General features: G+C 45.5%; 2 protein-coding genes across 2 annotated transcripts; both read left to right on the forward strand.

The window, feature by feature from the left end:
* Positions 1-1,329: 1,329 nt before the first annotated feature.
* On the forward strand, positions 1,330-6,317 carry T265_09502 (hypothetical protein; the record flags this gene model as incomplete). The annotated part of the gene is made up of 4 exons (XM_009175590.1): positions 1,330-1,506; positions 1,613-1,876; positions 2,558-2,824; positions 6,201-6,317. The coding sequence occupies 4 exons, from the start codon at positions 1,330-1,332 to the stop codon at positions 6,315-6,317; spliced, it is 825 nt and encodes a 274-aa protein (XP_009173854.1).
* A 35-nt stretch (positions 6,318-6,352) lies between these two features.
* On the forward strand, positions 6,353-17,694 carry T265_09503 (hypothetical protein; the record flags this gene model as incomplete). The annotated part of the gene is made up of 6 exons (XM_009175591.1): positions 6,353-6,469; positions 6,636-6,899; positions 7,581-7,847; positions 13,989-14,291; positions 14,800-14,940; positions 17,003-17,694. The coding sequence occupies 6 exons, from the start codon at positions 6,353-6,355 to the stop codon at positions 17,105-17,107; spliced, it is 1,197 nt and encodes a 398-aa protein (XP_009173855.1).
* Positions 17,695-19,978: the final 2,284 nt, after the last annotated feature.

Raw genomic sequence — 19,978 nt, forward strand, 5'->3', positions numbered from 1 at the left:
GTGTTAGGCCTACGATCCCGAAACCGTCCGTCCTTTTTTCCCTTGTTATCCTTCTGTTCGAGCCGCCTGCTGCTAGTTGCTGCTGCACTATTCGCTTCCACTCTCACTGTTTTGCTTTGGTTGTCTTGATCACTTTCCATTCCTCTTCAAGCTCGATTTCGCTGTCCACTGTATTTGATCAGTCCAAACTCGAGATAGCTCAGTTGTTACGACCCGAACTTACTGGCCGGAAAATTTTGGCTTCGAACTTAACCCAGGCATCTCGACTGCCCCTGTCTAGACTTGGAAATTCCGGCACCATCACAGCCCTCGTTCTTCCTGTGAACGGCAGGGCACATAGGCACCGAAAGGCTGTTTCATCTAAACTATTATTATTTTTATTATAATTCACTGCCTTATATCGATGCTACCCCGCCGCTTACTGCAAATAATCGTGTTTATTTCACTATCGCTAGCATACTAACAATAATTACTCGGTGTTTCTTCCGAATCCTCTTTTTGACATGCCCAACATCTCAATATCCTATCATTCCAATCACTTCGAATTCGAACCAAACAATCAACTCGTTGGCGGGTCGCAGATGGGTCTAAACCAAGTACACCGGGAAACGCTACTGGAGACTGTGAAACATCAATCAATCCACTATGTGCTGAACGTTTACTTTTTGAATGCATGGAGTTTCTCTTGAATTGATCTGACCCGTACAGATAACCATAGCACACCCGTTGTGTTTTCCTAACCCAAGCATGTACGTTGTACCACGAGTGATAATGAAGATAGTTGGTCGTTGGTTTGTTCGCTGAGCTGGGCGACTTGACCGCAAACGTTTCATCATCAGCCGAGCGTTGTGGCGCGTAGCGTTGGGTAGTCGCTCAGGATAATGCTCAGAAAACGTAATCCAATTACATCTATCACTGTAACCTCATGTTTGAATGTTGAATCCATGCCTGACAAAAGGTCTCACTTTGGGAGTGAACTTCCTTCGGAGTTTCAAATATCCTTAAATGTGCTGTTCGTCAGGAAAGCATTTAACTTGTACATTAGTTGGGAAAAAATAAAATATGTACGGCATCTAGATGATCAGCGTTCTTTGTGTGGTGTTAATCAATGATGTCCTGGTCTCAATACCGTTTTCTGCGTATCATGATCTTCATCATCGGTGCATACCACTACCAGATTCACCACTTTCTATTCACTATAGAGGTGGAATATTCCAGTCGCACCCTCAATGGCGCTCGTACATCCAAGGTATCGCCTTCAGTGCAAAGCTCCCTTCCCAATCTTTTCACTTAAAAGTCCACTGACCACCCTGTATTTCGGCATCAATTATGTCACCTCCCGCCTCCAATGCGCAGCTACCTTCCCCATCTCGCCGAATCATCGGTGAGCGAAATCGTGGCAGCTATAAACACCATACAATAAGTACGCGGTTCTTACAGCTGATAGTGATGATGATCATGAAATATTCTCCTCCATTCCAAATGCGTTTCTTCCTTTACCTTACCGTCTCCTCTTTCCTAATCATTTTCCGGTTAATTTTTTCAACCCATTGCATTTATTGCTTCCGGTTCATCTTACAAATGGCGTTTTTCTATGGTTACTTTCTTTCAGGACCCTGGAACCGGTGGGACAAAGATGAAGGCAAAGAAGTCCAACGAGAAAGACGAATCCGACAAGGAGGACGAAGAGAAGGAAAAATTCAAGAGCAGTCTAAAGAGTGCAATCATTATCCAGCGACCTAACATATCTTGGGATGATGTGGTTGGCTTGAGTGCAGCTAAGGAGGCTTTGAAAGAGGCCGTCATCCTACCCATCAAATTCCCCCACCTTTTTACCGGCAGCCGAACTCCGTGGCGAGGAATTTTGCTTTATGGAGTAAGTTAACGTGTGGTTTTCGCATCTCTCGCAGTGCAGCTTCCATATGGCGTTAGTGAGAACCATCCTGGGGTTCCAGAGTACATCGACAACTTAATTGTTCGTTCGCACTCTTATGTGAATTGTAAAGAATATGCACTGATATTCACCGTGGGGTCGGCTGAGATGACTTACTCCTCAAGAAGGAACTTTCCAACTAGGGTCACTTGAGCTGTTACCCGCGGATGGTGTTTTTTGTTCAAAGAAACCACTCCGTATCATTTGTTGAGGCGTATATGCATCATAGCAGCCAGCATTTCAAACACCGATACCGTCTGATTTTGTTCAGCCGCTACCAATCCGATGATTCTCGGTCCCATAAAACATAGTGGCTTTACTACTGTGTCTAATCTGGACAGGCCGAGCTCTGCGTTCTGCAGCGAAGTCGATGTGCTTGTTGATCAGACTCTTACTCCTTGAGCATACGCTGCGAGTTTGATAGAAATAAAGCTTATTGATATCCACTTGGATTTTATTGAGTTGTGTTCTTATGCATCCAGGAGTGAACCTCGCACTACCCCCACTAATCATAATTTTCCAATCTACCGCCGCTGTTGCGCTTCCCTGTTCAACCAGCTTTTAAAACGCTACGAAGGTGGTACAGCATTCTAACCGGACCTACCGCATTCATGCTTTTTTCAGCCTCCGGGAACTGGTAAATCATTTCTGGCCAAGGCTGTGGCTACGGAAGCAAATAATTCCACGTTCCTATCCGTGTCCAGTTCCGACTTGGTTAGCAAGTGGCTCGGAGAATCGGAGAAATTGGTCAAAACTCTTTTCGCCATGGCTCGAGAACAAAAGCCGAGCATAGTATTCATCGATGAAATCGACTCCATCTGTGGCTCTCGTAACGAAAGCGAGTCTGAATCCGCTAGACGCATCAAGACAGAATTTCTTGTTCAGATGCAAGTAAGTGAATGCTTTACTGGCTCGTACTCTTAGTTCTTTGGCTGTAATAAATTCGATCACCTCACATTATATGGTTCCCGCGAAGTAACTTTTGAATGGAGCCTATGTCAAGATAATACCATAAAATCTGTGGCATGCCTCTGAATCCATCCGTGTAAGCAGCTAACCTCATACCTCGTCAGGTCAAACTTGTGGGTTGATTCGCTGTAAAACATTTAGAGATATTACATGGACTGTTAGCTGTGGCCAACCTCGAAGTTTCTAAAGGCCCTGTGCTGTGCGTCTAGTCGTGTCAACACTAATTACCCTGGTGCTTGTTCGGCTTCCAAAATGTATGTCATCTGTTCGCTATGCATGCAGCGTGACTTACGTTGGTACCACCAATACAGTGCATACCATTTTCCGTCTGTAAGTCCAGACAACCCAGGAGGAATACTCAGAGAACGCATTTTGCTACTCTTCCGCTTATTACCCTGTGTAAACGATGTCTCTTTCCAGTCCCATACTCTTTCTGTCAGTCTTTGGTTGTATTGGTACTTGAGTATCGTCAGCTGATTCACTACAGTGTGGTGGTTAGTCTGTAGGAAGACGGCCTTAAGAACTCATCTGACTTCTCTCCAAATTTATTTTGGCCCACCGAATTCACCGTAACTCAGAGGGTTGAGGCGTTAGCTTCCCATGGAAAAGTTTGTAGTCAGAGAGCAATCCTGTCGTCTTCGTTTTTCCTGCTAGGGTTGCGTATATCAGTCATCTACATACTAAAAGGATACCATGGTTGGATCTTTTGGCTTTTTCAACTTACGAATCCTTATTCTGATGATCTGGGCATTGGTGCATAATTGTGATGCCTTGAGTGTTTTCGCGGATCATCGTCAAAGCCTAGGAACGATAGCCGTATGCAAACCACTCATGGTTCCATACAGGCTATGGACACGTTGAACGTATGCTTCCCCATAACATTTGCATTGGCGTTACTTACTTGTCTCGCTCTATATAACTGTCAACCCGATAGAGGCGCTTCCATCACGTGTGTTTCATTCCAACATCCGAATCACCCTGTAAGTCCATGGGATCTCAACTTGGTACCAGAAGTACTTGTCAGTTCTACCCTCCCCCACCATTTTCTTCCAACCCAACACACTAATCGACTGTGAAACAACAATCCCGCTTTTTCTTACCCTCAGAGAAAGGCGTCATTTATGGTTGATAGACGTACTATATGTTACTGCTCTACTGAGCTCCTATCAAACTCAACTATGAGTTGTTCATTCACTGGTTTCAGGGTGCAGTTTGCAATCGCAGTGCGCAAGGGTCCAGTCGGAAACTGGTTTGTGTCATTACGAAGCCCGGCCATTTTATCTAACCTATGGAAGTACCAGACTGTCTAGTTGTGTAGTATCGTTGCATGTTCTGGTGGTTTTGTTGCTCCTCTGTTGTAGGGTTCGGTGTGCGTGATGTTTTCAGTCAGTCGCGCTGTAAAGAAGTGCAAGTTGGACTTGTGTACAATTGTACGTGATAGTCTGTTCGTTATAATGCACACGTACATTCAGAACACCAGGNTACTGCGGATGTGGACCGCCTTGGAGGGTGGAGCCCACGTGTCTCTACTTGTGCTTAACTACAGATACTGTAAAATATGACAGGAAACCGAAGTCAGGGACGTTTATTTTGCCAGTTTCTAACCGGATATTCTGGTTGACTGTTAAACTTACATGCAAGTCGTATGGTTGTGTCGGATTGGAAATGATCCCCTTTCCTCTCTGTTCTTTATCTTTGTACATCATACTTTTACGGAAGTGAAGCACTGGCGTTCCTGCAATAATGTTGCTGCTTGTAACAAGAAAAACTTAGTTGTTGACAGGCTCTGGTGTTATTGTCACACCAACAAATTTGGCCTCAATGCGTTTGACCGTTGAGTACAACTGAAAATCACAAACGTCTGAAAAAGTTGCGTAATGCTCTGCCGTATGTGGCTTTGCCACTAGGTTGGAGTATATTATTCAATATGTCATACCCATTGAAAGATTATACGCGCTAAATTTCTAGGTCCCATCATTTTCCATCCGTGTCGCTCCACGCCAGCCGCATCTTGGTCAACGCATTATGAGATTGCCTATCTATTTGTTATTATTTTAAACTCAGATTATCGCCTTTCCGAGTGTTAGGCCTACGATCCCGAAACCTTCCGTCCTTTTTTCCTTTGTTATCCTTTTGTTCGAGCCGCCTGCTGCTAGTTGCTGCTGCACTATTCGCTTCCACTCTCACTGTTTTGCTTTGGTTGTCTTGATCACTTTCCATTCCTGTTCAAGCTCGATTTCGCTGCCCACTGTATTTGATCAGTCCAAACTCGAGATAGCTCAGTTGTTACGACCCGAACTTACTGGCCGGAAAATTTTGGCTTCGAACTTAACCCAGGCATCTCGACTGCTCCTGTCTAGACTTAGAAATTCCGGCACCATCACAGCCCTCGTTCTTCCTGTGAACGGCAGGGCACATAGGCACCGAAAGGCTGTTTCATCTAAACTATTATTATTTTTATTATAATTCACTGCCTTATATCGATGCTACCCCGCCGCTTACTGCAAATAATCGTGTTTATTTCACTATCGCTAGCATACTAGCAATAATTACTCGGTGTTTCTTCCGAATCCTCTTTTTGACATGCCCAACGTCTCAATATCCTGTCATTCCAATCACTTCGAATTCGAACCAAACAATCAACTCGTTGGCGGGTCGCAGATGGGTCTAAACCAAGTACACCGGGAAACGCTACTGGAGACTGTGAAACATCAATTAATCCACTATGTGCTGAACGTTTACTTTTTGAATGCATGGAGTTTCTCTTGAATTGATCTGACCCGTACAGATAACCATAGCACACCCGTTGTGTTTTCCTAACCCAAGCATGTACGTTGTACCACGAGTGATAATGAAGATAGTTGGTCGTTGGTTTGTTCGCTGAGCTGGGCGACTTGACCGCAAACGTTTCATCATCAGCCGAGCGTTGTGGCGCGTAGCGTTGGGTAGTCGCTCAGGATAATGCTCAGAAAACGTAATCCAATTACATCTATCACTGTAACCTCATGTTTGAATGTTGAATCCATGCCTGACAAAAGGTCTCACTTTGGGAGTGAACTTCCTTCGGAGTTTCAAATATCCTTAAATGTGCTGTTCGTCAGGAAAGCATTTAACTTGTACATTAGTTGGGAAAAAATAAAATATGTACGGCATCTAGATGATCAGCGTTCTTTGTGTGGTGTTAATCAATGATGACCCGTCCTCAATACCGTTTTCTGCCTATCATGATCGTCATCATCGGTGCATAACACTACCAGATTCACCACTTTCTATTCACTATAGAGGTGGAATATTCCAGTCGCACCCTCAATGGCGCTCGTACATCCAAGGTATCGCCTTCAGTGCAAAGCTCGTCGCACCCTCAATGGCGCTCGTACATCCAGTGCAAAGCTTCCTTCCCAATCTTTTCACTTAAAAGTCCACTGACCACCCTGTATTTCGGCATCAATTATGTCACCTCCCGCCTCCAATGCGCAGCTACCTTCCCCATCTCGCCGAATCATCGGTGAGCGAAATCGTGGCAGCTATAAACACCATACAATAAGTACGCGGTTCTTACAGCTGATAGTGATGATGATCATGAAATATTCTCCTCCATTCCAAATGCGTTTCTTCCTTTACCTTACCGTCTCCTCTTTCCTAATCATTTTCCGGTTAATTTTTTCAACCCATTGCATTTATTGCTTCCGGTTCATCTTACAAATGGCGTTTTTCTATGGTTACTTTCTTTCAGGACCCTGGAACCGGTGGGACAAAGATGAAGGCAAAGAAGTCCAACGAGAAAGACGAATCCGACAAGGAGGACGAAGAGAAGGAAAAATTCAAGAGCAGTCTAAAGAGTGCAATCATTATCCAGCGACCTAACATATCTTGGGATGATGTGGTTGGCTTGAGTGCAGCTAAGGAGGCTTTGAAAGAGGCCGTCATCCTACCCATCAAATTCCCCCACCTTTTTACCGGCAGCCGAACTCCGTGGCGAGGAATTTTGCTTTATGGAGTAAGTTAACGTGTGGTTTTCGCATCTCTCGCGGTGCAGCTTCCATATGGCGTTAGTGAGAACCATCCTGGGGTTCCAGAGTACATCGACAACTTAATTGTTCGTTCGCACTCTTATGTGAATTGTAAAGAATATGCACTGATATTCACCGTGGGGTCGGCTGAGATGACTTACTCCTCAAGAAGGAACTTTCCAACTAGGGTCACTTGAGCTGTTACCCGCGGATGGTGTTTTTTGTTCAAAGAAACCACTCCGTATCATTTGTTGAGGCGTATATGCATCATAGCAGCCAGCATTTCAAACACCGATACCGTCTGATTTTGTTCAGCCGCTACCAATCCGATGATTCTCGGTCCCATAAAACATAGTGGCTTTACTACTGTGTCTAATCTGGACAGGCCGAGCTCTGCGTTCTGCAGCGAAGTCGATGTGCTTGTTGATCAGACTCTTACTCCTTGAGCATACGCTGCGAGTTTGATAGAAATAAAGCTTATTGATATCCACTTGGATTTTATTGAGTTGTGTTCTTATGCATCCAGGAGTGAACCTCGCACTACCCCCACTAATCATAATTTTCCAATCTACCGCCGCTGTTGCGCTTCCCTGTTCAACCAGCTTTTAAAACGCTACGAAGGTGGTACAGCATTCTAACCGGACCTACCGCATTCATGCTTTTTTCAGCCTCCGGGAACTGGTAAATCATTTCTGGCCAAGGCTGTGGCTACGGAAGCAAATAATTCCACGTTCCTATCCGTGTCCAGTTCCGACTTGGTTAGCAAGTGGCTCGGAGAATCGGAGAAATTGGTCAAAACTCTTTTCGCCATGGCTCGAGAACAAAAGCCGAGCATAGTATTCATCGATGAAATCGACTCCATCTGTGGCTCTCGTAACGAAAGCGAGTCTGAATCCGCTAGACGCATCAAGACAGAATTTCTTGTTCAGATGCAAGTAAGTGAATGCTTTACTGGCTCTTACCCTTAGTTCTTTGGCTGCAATAAATTCGATCACCTCACGTTATATGGTCCCCGCGAAGTAACTTTTGAATGGAGCCTATGTCAAGATAATACCATAAAATCTGTGGTATGCCTCTGAATCCATCCGTGTAAGCAGCTAACCTCATACCTCGTCAGGTCAAACTTGTGGGTTGATTCGCTGTAAAACATTTAGAGATATTACATGGACTGTTAGCTGTGGCCAACCTCGAAGTTTCTAAAGGCCCTGTGCTGTGCGTCTAGTCGTGTCAACACTAATTACCCTGGTGCTTGTTCGGCTTCCAAAATATATGTCATCTGTTCGCTGTGCATGCAGCGTGAATTACGTTGGTACCACCAATACAGTGCATACCATTTTCCGTCTGTAAGTCCAGACAACCCAGGAGGAATACTCAGAGAACGCATTTTGCTACTCTTCCGCTTATTACCCTGTGTAAACGATGTCTCTTTCCAGTCCCATACTCTTTCTGTCAGTCTTTGGTTGTATTGGTACTTGAGTATCGTCAGCTGATTCACTACAGTGTGGTGGTTAGTCTGTAGGAAGACGGCCTTAGGGGCTCATCTGACTTCTCTCCAAATTTATTTTGGCCCACCGAATTCACCGTAACTCAGAGGGTTGAGGCGTTAGCTTCCCATGGAAAAGTTTGTAGTCAGAGAGCAATCCTGTCGTCTTCGTTTTTCCTGCTAGGGTTGCGTATATCAGTCATCTACATACTAAAAGGATACCATGGTTGGATCTTTTGGCTTTTTCAACTTACGAATCCTTATTCTGATGATCTGGGCATTGGTGCATAATTGTGATGCCTTGAGTGTTTTCGCGGATCATCGTCAAAGCCTAGGAACGATAGCCGTATGCAAACCACTCATGGTTCCATACAGGCTATGGACACGTTGAACGTATCCTTCCCCATAACATTTGCATTGGCGTTACATACTTGTGTCGCTCTATATAACTGTCAACCCGATAGAGGCGCTTCCATCACGTGTGTTTCATTCCAACATCCGAATCACCCTGTAAATCCATGGGATCTCAACTTGGTACCAGAAGTACTTGTCAGTTCTACCCTCCCCCACCATTTTCTTCCAACCCAACACACTAATCGACTGTGAAACAACAATCCCGCTTTTTCTTACCCTCAGAGAAAGGCGTCATTTATGGTTGATAGACGTACTATATGTTACTGCTCTACTGAGCTCCTATCAAATTCAACTATGAGTTGTTCATTCACTGGTTTCAGGGTGCAGTTTGCAATCGCAGTGCGCAAGGGTCCAGTCGGAAACTGGTTTGTGTCATTACGAAGCCCGGCCATTTTATCTAACCTATGGAAGTACCAGACTGTCTAGTTGTGTAGTATCCGTTGCATGTTCTGGTGGTTCTGTTGCTCCTCTGTTGTAGGGTTCGGTGTGCGTGATGCTTTCAGTCAGTCGCGCTGTAAAGAAGTGCAAGTTGGACTTGTGTACAATTGTACGTGATAGTCTGTTCGTTATAATGCACACGTACATTCAGAACACAAGGCCTGAGTAATGTTGGGCAAGAATTCCGGAGAGCACCAATGGTTCCGGCTCGGTTCTGCTTTTTTTACAAACCGAACTAACTATTCGGTGTTTCCTTTCAAGTCTCGTTATAATGCACACGTACATTCAGAACACCAGGCCTGAGTAATGTTCGGCAAGAATTCCGGAGAGCACCAATGGCTCCGACTCGGTTCTGCTTTTTTTTACAAACCGAAATAACTATTCGGTGTTTCCTTTCAAGTCCGAAAGCTGTTAAACAGTGTGGCCGAATGGTGACAGAACACCAGAACATGGGATACCGCACCACTAAGGAGATATCCTAGACATGTACATAGAGCAACAATAGGTACAGAGAATCTTCTCTATCACGATTGTAGATTCCAAAATGTCTGCACTGCTTGTACGGATGTTTCACATAAGGATACCCGAAAAGTGTATAAATAGAATTGCCAGTGGAATACCTTCAGTCACAGCTCAAAACATATGTGAAGTAGATTTGAAACAGCAGTGAGAAACGATAGTTACCCTGGCAACCAAGCCAGAGCCTCTCACTTACGGTGCACTTATATGAACGTGGTGGACGCAGCTCAACATTTGACACGTTCGTCATAGGTAAATGGGTTTTTGGCATCCCACACCACACCTGAGACTCACCCTAGGCACACGTTTATGGCAAGCTAGCTTTTGACATTATTCAGCTTGGCCACAGAAAGTTAACTCTGGCACCGTCCTAAGCTTAAGACAGGACTTTGTTGACGTATCGCCGTCGGACTGCTGTGTTCACTGGTCGCCGACTGATCCGATGCAACCAGCACGAAAATGGCCTCAGTCGGGGCACATCTGATTTCTTCAGTTTCCAGGTCAGACTTATCCAGTGATATCCTTGCGCTGTGCACAGTTAAGCTTCCTGGCTCGAAGTTGGTGTTCGTTGAATTGGCGAACTCCAGTTTGCATCGTTCCCCCTATGACATCTTGTTTTTTGCTTCTCTTTTCTAATCCTATAGATCCACCTCAACATCCTTTAGGCTTTTGACACAAATATCCAGATATCGAATCTTTTGTTTGGCAGCTTTATGATTCCTCGTATTCAGCTGGCTGTATAGGAGTGGCTTTAGAATATTGTTCCCGTTCACTCAACAAACATGTCTCAGTCACCATAGACGGCTGAATTTGCTCGTTTACTCCACTCCATTACAACGCGCCCGTCGGTTGACACTCGTTGAGTCTAGTGATGGCTGCTCAAGAGGTTGCGTCGGTGCGTGGTCAATTTTCCAGGTGCATGCAAGAAGACGTCGCCTTGTAGACGTGCATCTTGGTCTCCATCCGCAGAATCCACATCCCCCATACATGTTTCTAGAGTTTTCCAGAAGCCTTGGCAAAGAGGATCCCAGCTCACGATCGACGGTCGAGTCAACAAACTACTTTCGAGGTAGCAGTCCGCAAACTCTCTTCCAGTCTTGGTGCAGAGCCATGATTTTCAGGCCTTACCGTGCAGCAACACATGAAAGCTTTTCAGCTAGGCCCATCAACTGATCATAAATATGTGCGGACAGCACACAGTTGTCCACAAACATGTGAACTCGGGCTTTTGTGTGATGGGTTAAGTTGCACCCACCAAAATGTCCAATATTTAATGACGTCCATTATGCCGATACTCGAACTGTAAGCCGGCTTAGTTGTTCATGCAAGCCACATCCACTATAACTATTAGATAGATACTGATGAGAATGGGGGCAATGGAGTACTCTTGTTCAGTTTCACATCACTCTCGTTTTGAACAGTCGTCCTCCTGTCCTGGCGCAATTATTCATGTGAGTCCACACCAAAGGGGGGAAGCACTGGACTCGAGTTTCGCTCTTGTTAGAGCTCATCAGCAGTGCATATCCAATGGCCGTGCCGGGGTTTGAACTCCGGACACCTGACATGCGAGGCGAACGTGTTACCACTATTCCACCAGCGCACGTTGGACGCATCTGAATTCCCACGTCTGAACGGGTGGACGTGTTCTCACTTGAGCGATATGATTAGTATGCCCGACACATCATCGATACGACGACCCAGCGTCCAACGTGCGCTGGTGGAATAGTGGTAACACGTTCGCCTCGCATGTCAGGTGTCCGGAGTTCAAACCCCGGCACGGCCATTGGATATGCACTGCTGATGAGCTCTAACAAGAGCGAAACTCGAGTCCAGTGCTTCCCCCCCCNACTCCACTCCATTACAACGCGCCCGTCGGTTGACACTCGTTGAGTCTAGTGATGGCTGCTCAAGAGGTTGCGTCGGTGCGTGGTCAATTTGTATTATGCCAGTAAGAATTTCAAGGTCACTTGGATTAGATCCTTCGCTCTTATTCTGTCATGTGAACTTCGGCTGGGGTTGGTGAATTATGGCCGACAGCCGAAGTTGGAAAGAACCATCCTTAATACTTTTCCGTTGACGGAGTCGAGGGCCACGTTAGCTCTATGGGGAAGGCATGGAACCCTATCCGCGGAATTTTCAACTTGAGGCTCTGATGCATCAGATATCATGCTCACTGTGCTAGGACCATCGTGAGATCTATATTGTTCTTCGATCATTTCAGCCGTCAGGCGATTGACTAGCACGCGTACCAGCAGTTCAGCAGACTGATCTCTCTGTGTGCGCCAGATCAAGTTGAGTTGCACCATTAGAGCATTCTTCAATTCTGGTGAGACTTTCTCTTCCTGCTAAATCATGTTGTGAAGATGCGCATTCCCCAGAGTCGGACCATACTTGGCATTTTTGCCAAGAGCATGTTTTCTCTAGCTGCATTGCATCCCAACATTTTATGTTCACCTTCCCTGTCTCTCCAATAGACACAGGAATGTCAAGAAACAGTTTTACCTCTTGTTGAAGCTGTTTATCCATTGCACTCCAGCCGATGCTCGTCGGTGGTTTCAATAGTTTATTGAGGTATTTGTATCCACTATTTCAGCAGGTGAAATCAGTTTCCCTCCCATGCCAGCATATTGGAGAGTTTGGACCGGCTTGATGCTCAGCGTATAGATGGCTCTCAGAAACCGTGAGATTCTTTATGCTTCCGTCGGACAGCGAATCCCACCGCCTGCTCACTTTGCTTCCCCAACCATTCGTCCTTGCTGCAATCACCTGGAGCCGTTCGGATGGGCAAGAGATTCGGCAAGTGCTTCTCGCCACCAGCATTTCATATACCAGTATTTGGCGTCAAACTATTCAGGGCGTCTCGGGGCAGTCATCCGATCCAATTGACTACTGTCGTCATCAGCTGGCGCTTCAAGTTGTGTCATGCTTCTGTCAGTGAGCTTGATTGATTGAAGGCTGTCAATGCGGACTCCAGCTGATGATTGTACATCGACCTGTATTTCGGATCTTTGAGACAGTTCACATTAACTGTTATGCACTCGCTGATGCAGCTCGCCCGGATTTTAAGCTTCGTTCGAATAAGCTGGTTGCCCGTTCCACAGTAGGATCCTCAGACCTCAATCCTTCGGATTCATCCCGGAAGCGGATTAACCGTGGAACATGAGTTTCTCACGCTTGGGGACGATCTAGCTCATCCATATTGTTCATGTAGAACAGGATGTCTGATATAGATTTCTGACTGAGGCAAGACGGTTGGACAAAGCGGCAAACCCGCAGCTCAGATAAAGGTCGTCAATGACGAACCGCCTGCGGCTCCTATAGGCTTGGCAGTAGTGCTCACCCTGACTCTAGTGAAGATATATATATATATATATATCGACTCTTGGCCTTCTTAGCTCCCAGTCAAAGAACCAAACTTCTTTCGTTTATTTCCATTCTTACCGACTTTCCCTAATAATTTCACTAGCATGGTCTCTGATTCTGCCTGCCCAGTGTGTTGACTTCGAAACCACGTAGACCATATAGCGAATGGCTTTTCAATCAAGAAAGTACAGTGTCGGAAGACGGTAACCTTTCAGCAACAAAGATATCGTAGGTAAATGCAGATGAGATATACTCGTTGTACCCTATCATATCCTATTGATCATCCCTCCAACCGCAACTTTTTTCAGGGCGTGGGTTCGGACAATGACCAGGTCTTGGTCCTAGCCGCGACGAATATCCCATGGACTTTGGATCCAGCTATCAGACGTCGTTTTGAAAAGCGTATCTACATTCCCCTTCCCGAAGCTCCTGAACGTGCAAACATGTTCAAGGTCAACTTGGGTACGACTCCACATACGCTTACTCAGAAAGACTTTATCTCCCTCGGAGAGCAGTCCGAAGGTTACTCGGGTGCAGATATTGGTATCGTAGTTCGAGAGGCCCTCATGGCCTTCCTTCTTAGCTCCCAGTCAAAGAACCAAACTTCTTTCGTTTATTTCCATTCTTACCGACTTTCCCTAATAATTTCACTAGCATGGTCTCTGATTCTGCCTGCCCAGTGTGTTGACTTCGAAACCACGTAGACCATATAGCGAATGGCTTTTCAATCAAGAAAGTACAGTGTCGGAAGACGGTAACCTTTCAGCAACAAAGATATCGTAGGTAAATGCAGATGAGATATACTCGTTGTACCCTATCATATCCTATTGATCATCCCTCCAACCGCAACTTTTTTCAGGGCGTGGGTTCGGACAATGACCAGGTCTTGGTCCTAGCCGCGACGAATATCCCATGGACTTTGGATCCAGCTATCAGACGTCGTTTTGAAAAGCGTATCTACATTCCCCTTCCCGAAGCTCCTGAACGTGCAAACATGTTCAAGGTCAACTTGGGTACGACTCCACATACGCTTACTCAGAAAGACTTTATCTCCCTCGGAGAGCAGTCCGAAGGTTACTCGGGTGCAGATATTGGTATCGTAGTTCGAGAGGCCCTCATGATGCCAGTTCGGAAAGTTCAGACTGCTACACATTTTAAGCGTGTAAGTCTACTCAGTGTTTTATGTTCGCCTTGAGTATATTAGCGGGTGTTGGTGGCGCAGGCCCTGAGACATTCCTCGTTGTAATTATCAATGACTTGTTTCTTCTTCAGGACCACTAGCTCGACATGGGATGCTGACAGCATACCCCAGTGTCAAAAAAACAACACTCTAATGCCAGCAGCATGTGGTAGTGATCCTGAGCTCAAACATCGACCTCCTGTTTTTCTCTCGAATCTGTTTGATCGCCGTTCCCTAGACTTCGGCAGCCTATCAGTACCTCAGTTTTTGTTTCATTAAGATGCTCCATCTAAACGACTCGCTTTGCTTTTATAGTGCCATGTAAAAACTGGAAGGTATTAGACGGACTCTTGAATCTTTGTCCCTCAGTTCCTCACTTCGATGTATTAGGTCTTCCGATACAGCCGCTGAAATCGTTGTTGTGTTTAAATACACCCATCCTTTGTTCTCAGTGTGTCACCGGATCAGCTCCGCTTTTCCTTCCTCCCAGGTCTCTGGTACATCTCCAACAGACCCAACAAAAACCGTGAACGACTTGCTAACTCCTTGCTCACCAGGTGACCCTGGGGCGATAGAGATGTCTTGGTCCGACGTGCCTAGCGACAAGCTCAAAGAACCCCCTGTTTCAATGGTACGTTTTACCCACTTCTTGCCCCCACTCTCACCAATTCACAACTTTCACTTTTGTTTCTATTCATCACATTTGTCATGATCCGTTGTCTGCTAACCATCGTTTCTCTGGTAGATATGGGTGAGAGCAAACATTTTTGCATGTCCTATAGGTTTTGCCAGTCTTTAGATTATGAATAGTATACACTGCTGCTGTGATCTTGATACCCACCTAATCTGATTCCCAAACGGTGAGGAGAAACTAAACTCGGAACCGAGAACTCATGATAAGTGGAGGATAGGCGCGATGTCCTGGACGTTCATGTTAGTCTCCGCAACTGACCTGATTCCTTATGGTCAGCGTGTTTGTTTCTTCGTTTTCGGGTCATATCTTGTTCACTCATGAAAGTCTTTCGGATCGTGCGTGAATCGGTTTTTACCAGTCTTACTCTCTCTACAGTTCCATAGACGAAACAACTTAAACTCGTGTTTCGAATTATTTCTTAAGCAATCTGTATAGAGGCTGGTGTTTGTCGTTCTCTGAGGCGAAATAGCATCACTGTTCTACAACTTTTTCAACTCCGTTCGGTTGGTTTCAGCTTCTACAAGCAATCGTCAGCAAGAAACTCACGAAGCATAGAATGGTTCTGCTATCAGCACACGCACACACACACCAGCTTTGCCGTATGTTTGGGAACTATCCTCGTTGCAGAGGATGCACCGAACTAGGCATACCTTAACCTGTGTTACATTCATTTTATCTGTTTTCACCTGTGTGGTGCCTAGCTAAGTGAGACAGAAATGTCAGTCGTCTTGTTCGTCAGCGTCCACAGCCATTCATCCTGCGGTTTCCATCCAGCTTACTGGTGGATGCTAAGTTCAGTTATCAAGAATGGCATTTTCTTCCGTTAACTTGTGGCCTCACTGCCCAGAGTTTGTTTTCACCCCGCCGGTTCCTCAGAAGTGCCCTTTCTGTAGATAAACCCTTGGATCGAGATGGCCCAAGTGGTTGGACCGCGAATTTACTGATCACAAGGTCCGTGGTTCGAACCCAACGTCTGCCTCTCGACTACCCCTGTCTAGGCTTGGGCAACCTGGCAGTATCCCAGCCCTCGTGCAACCTTCGGGTGGCATGGCATTTAGGCACCGAAAGGGTGCTACAGCTGGACGATAAACCCATAGAACCATTTGAATTGTCGATTCCAAAAAGATCGCCATCCAGTTCTGGTCCCCATATTTCTTTCTTTCCAAATGATGATTAGACTCTTGCTCTAAGACTTAGTCGACCACTGTTTCATATAAGATTGCTGTTTTCGGTTATACTAAAGACTATGGGCCGGGAATGCATCATTTGCTCAACGCCTTTTATCCGAATCCAGGTTTTTCAATACTGGCAAAGCCTGTATCCTCGTTGTAATGGGAGAGTATGCAGTGTTTGTACCACTCCGTCTGTGTGGTTCGATTGATTCATCTGGGATTGAAGAGCTATGATACTACGCCAGATGACTATTCGTGCACGCCGTGTACATAAGTGGGTGCATTCACCAGTAGATGGAGAACTGCATATGGCCTTCACCAACAGCTAAATATAAACAAAGCAACCATTTAGTTTGCTTCGTTGGTTATACACCACTTTCAGTTCCACACGCGTTATTCGCGAAGGAATTGCCCTTTGTCAAGCATTGAATGTTGATCTTTGTTCGGCCTGGAACAGTTGGAAAGTGACGATTTAAAGAATTATTGTTCCAAAACAGTGCAGACGTCTCCGCAATTATTATTATTATATGTTTGCGCAGTTCTCACTGAAAGATCCACCACAATGATCGATAAAAGTCATGCAGTAAAACACATGACGTTCTTTAGAAATGAGCAGGGTGAGACCAATTCGCATGTAGAAGCTTCCAGCTTGGTCTCCTCTTAAGAACAAAACAGCCTCAGTTTTCGTACTTTTTCCCTGTGCTATTGTTTATTTACATATTTCGTCCTTTTTCGTTGGCTTCTATTCGTCATCTTCCTGTATTTCCGGATGTTATCGCTTTATCTTATATTTTCTTGTGTTCGTTTATCCTCCGTATTTTCCTTAGATTGATATGCTGCAGGCTTTACAACGGAATAAACACACAGTGGCACAAGCTGACTTAGACCGACTGGAACAATTCACCCGGGAATTTGGTCAGGAGGGCTCTTGATCGCTAAATCGTGTGACAATCGGTGGCAACGTGCTTACACCGTCATTCTTCTTTGTTCGTGGCCTTCCTGCTCTGCGAACTGCCCCGTTCCCTATCGCATTGATCGTCACACGTTCTCACCCTGGCTGCCATTTTCCCAGTTACGCTAACTTACTAGTGCAGAATCGACTCTACTCATTTGTTCTTTTACCCGTCCTCAGACCGGATAAGTGCTTTTTCTGAAACTGTGGTGCCCGGGATATTTGACTCTGCACATTTATTGAGTATGTTTATTACTGTTGGGGTATGCCATCTTCCTCACGAGTCCCCCTTTGAAATTGATCCCCTTCTTAGACTGTATTGTTTCCGCGCACCACAAGGATCCCTATGACAGAGTTCCAGAACCACATCTGATTTTCTTGACGCGCTGGTATTCTATGCAACTGGGACGTGGCCCATGAACCATGAGGTCTAATTGTTTTCCGGTTGCGTATTTTGTCTCACTCCTGTCTGATTTTCTTTAATGGACGCCGTTCATGATATGGATTTATCCAAGCTGAACTCTTACCAGTTATTAGTACATTGAATTGATGCTTTTCGTGTTTGAGACGCTCAATCTTTTCGCAGCAGAACCTTTGGCTGGTCTCTGAGCCCTCAGTACCCACAGAACTATGACTGGGTATTTTACAGTATCCAAATCCCTCTCACGACTATACTCCTGAATAGGGGCCGTCAAGAAGAAATCCACTGTAGTCTCACAGAAGAGGCTGGCTCCGAGATAGAAAATACCTAGTTGATCTTTGGCGGTGGATATACGCTTAGTTGTTTTTCACGACAGAGGTGTTCTAGGTTCCTCGGGTGGGGACAGGGACGACCCATCTTTGGGAACCTCTTTGCATTTGGCTCTTTCAGGAGCACATCAGTGATTGAATTTTAGTGTATCAAGTCGCGGTTGCACTTACTTTCAGTGGCTTTTTATTAGGGTTAGTTGCCAGGCCTGCTAATGACGTTCTGTGAGTTCATTTGAAAGTTCCTCTGCCCCCCCCCCCCCTCAAGCGAATCAAAGTTGGCGATCCAATTGAAGTCAGTCACTGTTGGACTGCCCGAAGCATTCTGTTGTTGTTCCATCCTCGTTGGTAATAACGGGCGATGCGCATTTCACAGACCCCCAGAAACATCCGGACCCAAGGCTCCCTGGCGAAGGCTTGAAAACCTTTTTATTGGACTATGAGTAGCTGATCAGCAGTGTGATTAACTCGTGATCAAATGCCACTATCTTTCAGTAGGGGTCCACGTCATGTGGACCAATGTTAGAAAACTCTTCGACTGGCGGATTCTCAGTTTGGAAACGTCTACGGAGTTTTCTGTTGCAGCTACTAACCAAGAGGTCGTTGGTTCAAACTTCCCTAGGGTTTCGTGAGGCGCGTACTGTTGGTGATTCCCAACGAAGACGAAGCGGCTTCACAGTAGTTTCAGTATTTTACCATAGGTTAACCTCACTTGTAGAGTTGCATTTAAACTAAAGCTCCAACATTTCCTCACTATATGCATATTCTCAGTTCATTAGTGGGCTGAACAGCGCCAATCGAATCATAGATAGGTTGTTTTACTCGCTTGTAGCTAAACAAGTGGTAGTGCGTGAGAAAGTCTAGCCGTTCCGCTTTTCTGAACATCTTGAGGACATCCTCTGGATATTAACAGTTTTGATACTCTATACGGAAGGTATCCCCGAAGCTTAGCTGAGTGAGCACTTTTCCAGCTCAGAATGAGGGTATATTTCGCATGCATATTTGAGTGACGGGTTAGATTTTTGCTTGTTTTACTCGCCTACCTGGTTGCAGCTCTGGAGGAAGCGTATTCAGTTGGCAAATGTGTTGCAGTTCGCCCCCAAACTTAACAGCGACAAAGTATGACAGAACAGATTGAAGATTGCTTCGTTGTTGGTCTGTTCGCCGAGCTTCGTAGTTAGATTGCATAAGATAGACCGCGTGGTAATGTGTTTTGTCGCAGGCATTCGTGGAGGAAGCGAAGTTGCTGTCGGGTAGAAGCCATTCGATATGCAAAAGTCCCCGTCGACGAGCTGTTTTGAGCGTAGGACGCCCGAAGATATTGGCGAACAAACGAACAACCAAGCAGCGCACTCGAGCTACCTACATTCCACAACATTGCCATTGAAGATTGCTTCCCCTCATAAAACCTGGCGATATATACTTTTTGCACAGATGTTGGTTTTTGTTCACCAATAGATGATCAAAAAAGCACAACTATTAGTGCCTTCCTCATGTTACGACATCCAGATAAACCTCATCAAAGTTCTCAATATACTCCTTACAATCGAATTTCAAATAGGATACAGAGTAATGTGTTGATGTACCGTACAGAAGTATAAGACTAACCATGGCTGCTGGATAATTAATTGCTCAGCTAGGTTCCCTTCCTTCCATTTATGATGAGTCATTCGAGCGGGTTGTTCGAAAAGCAGGAGCTAAACTTCGACAAACCTGTTTGGTTTCCCAATATCTGGATGCCTAATTTCTCCCCTACACACCTGTAGATTACCCAAAATAGATATCAGGGAATGCTTGCCAAACTTCCAGGTTTTTAGAAATGTGGTGGATATTTTCAAACTACTAGAAAAACATAAAACGCCACAGTTGGCTGCGGTCCATGCCCGGTCGACCAGTACAGGTCGTGTGAAGTCCCCGAATACTGTGTTCAGGACACCGTACCGTTCGGTCAGCTACCGTTAGGAGTAACAAAGTGAAGGCACCGCAAATAAGTGATGGGCGTTCTAGGCGCGAACTGACGTTCAATCGGAGTGTCCCACACGAGCAATCCACCGGATCTAATTCCCGCCATCAACAGCCGAACCCGTAATAACGGCGTCACGTA

Source organism: Opisthorchis viverrini (assembly GCF_000715545.1).
Source record: "Opisthorchis viverrini unplaced genomic scaffold opera_v5_280, whole genome shotgun sequence".
In the NCBI taxonomy this organism is placed as follows: domain Eukaryota; kingdom Metazoa; phylum Platyhelminthes; class Trematoda; order Opisthorchiida; family Opisthorchiidae; genus Opisthorchis; species Opisthorchis viverrini.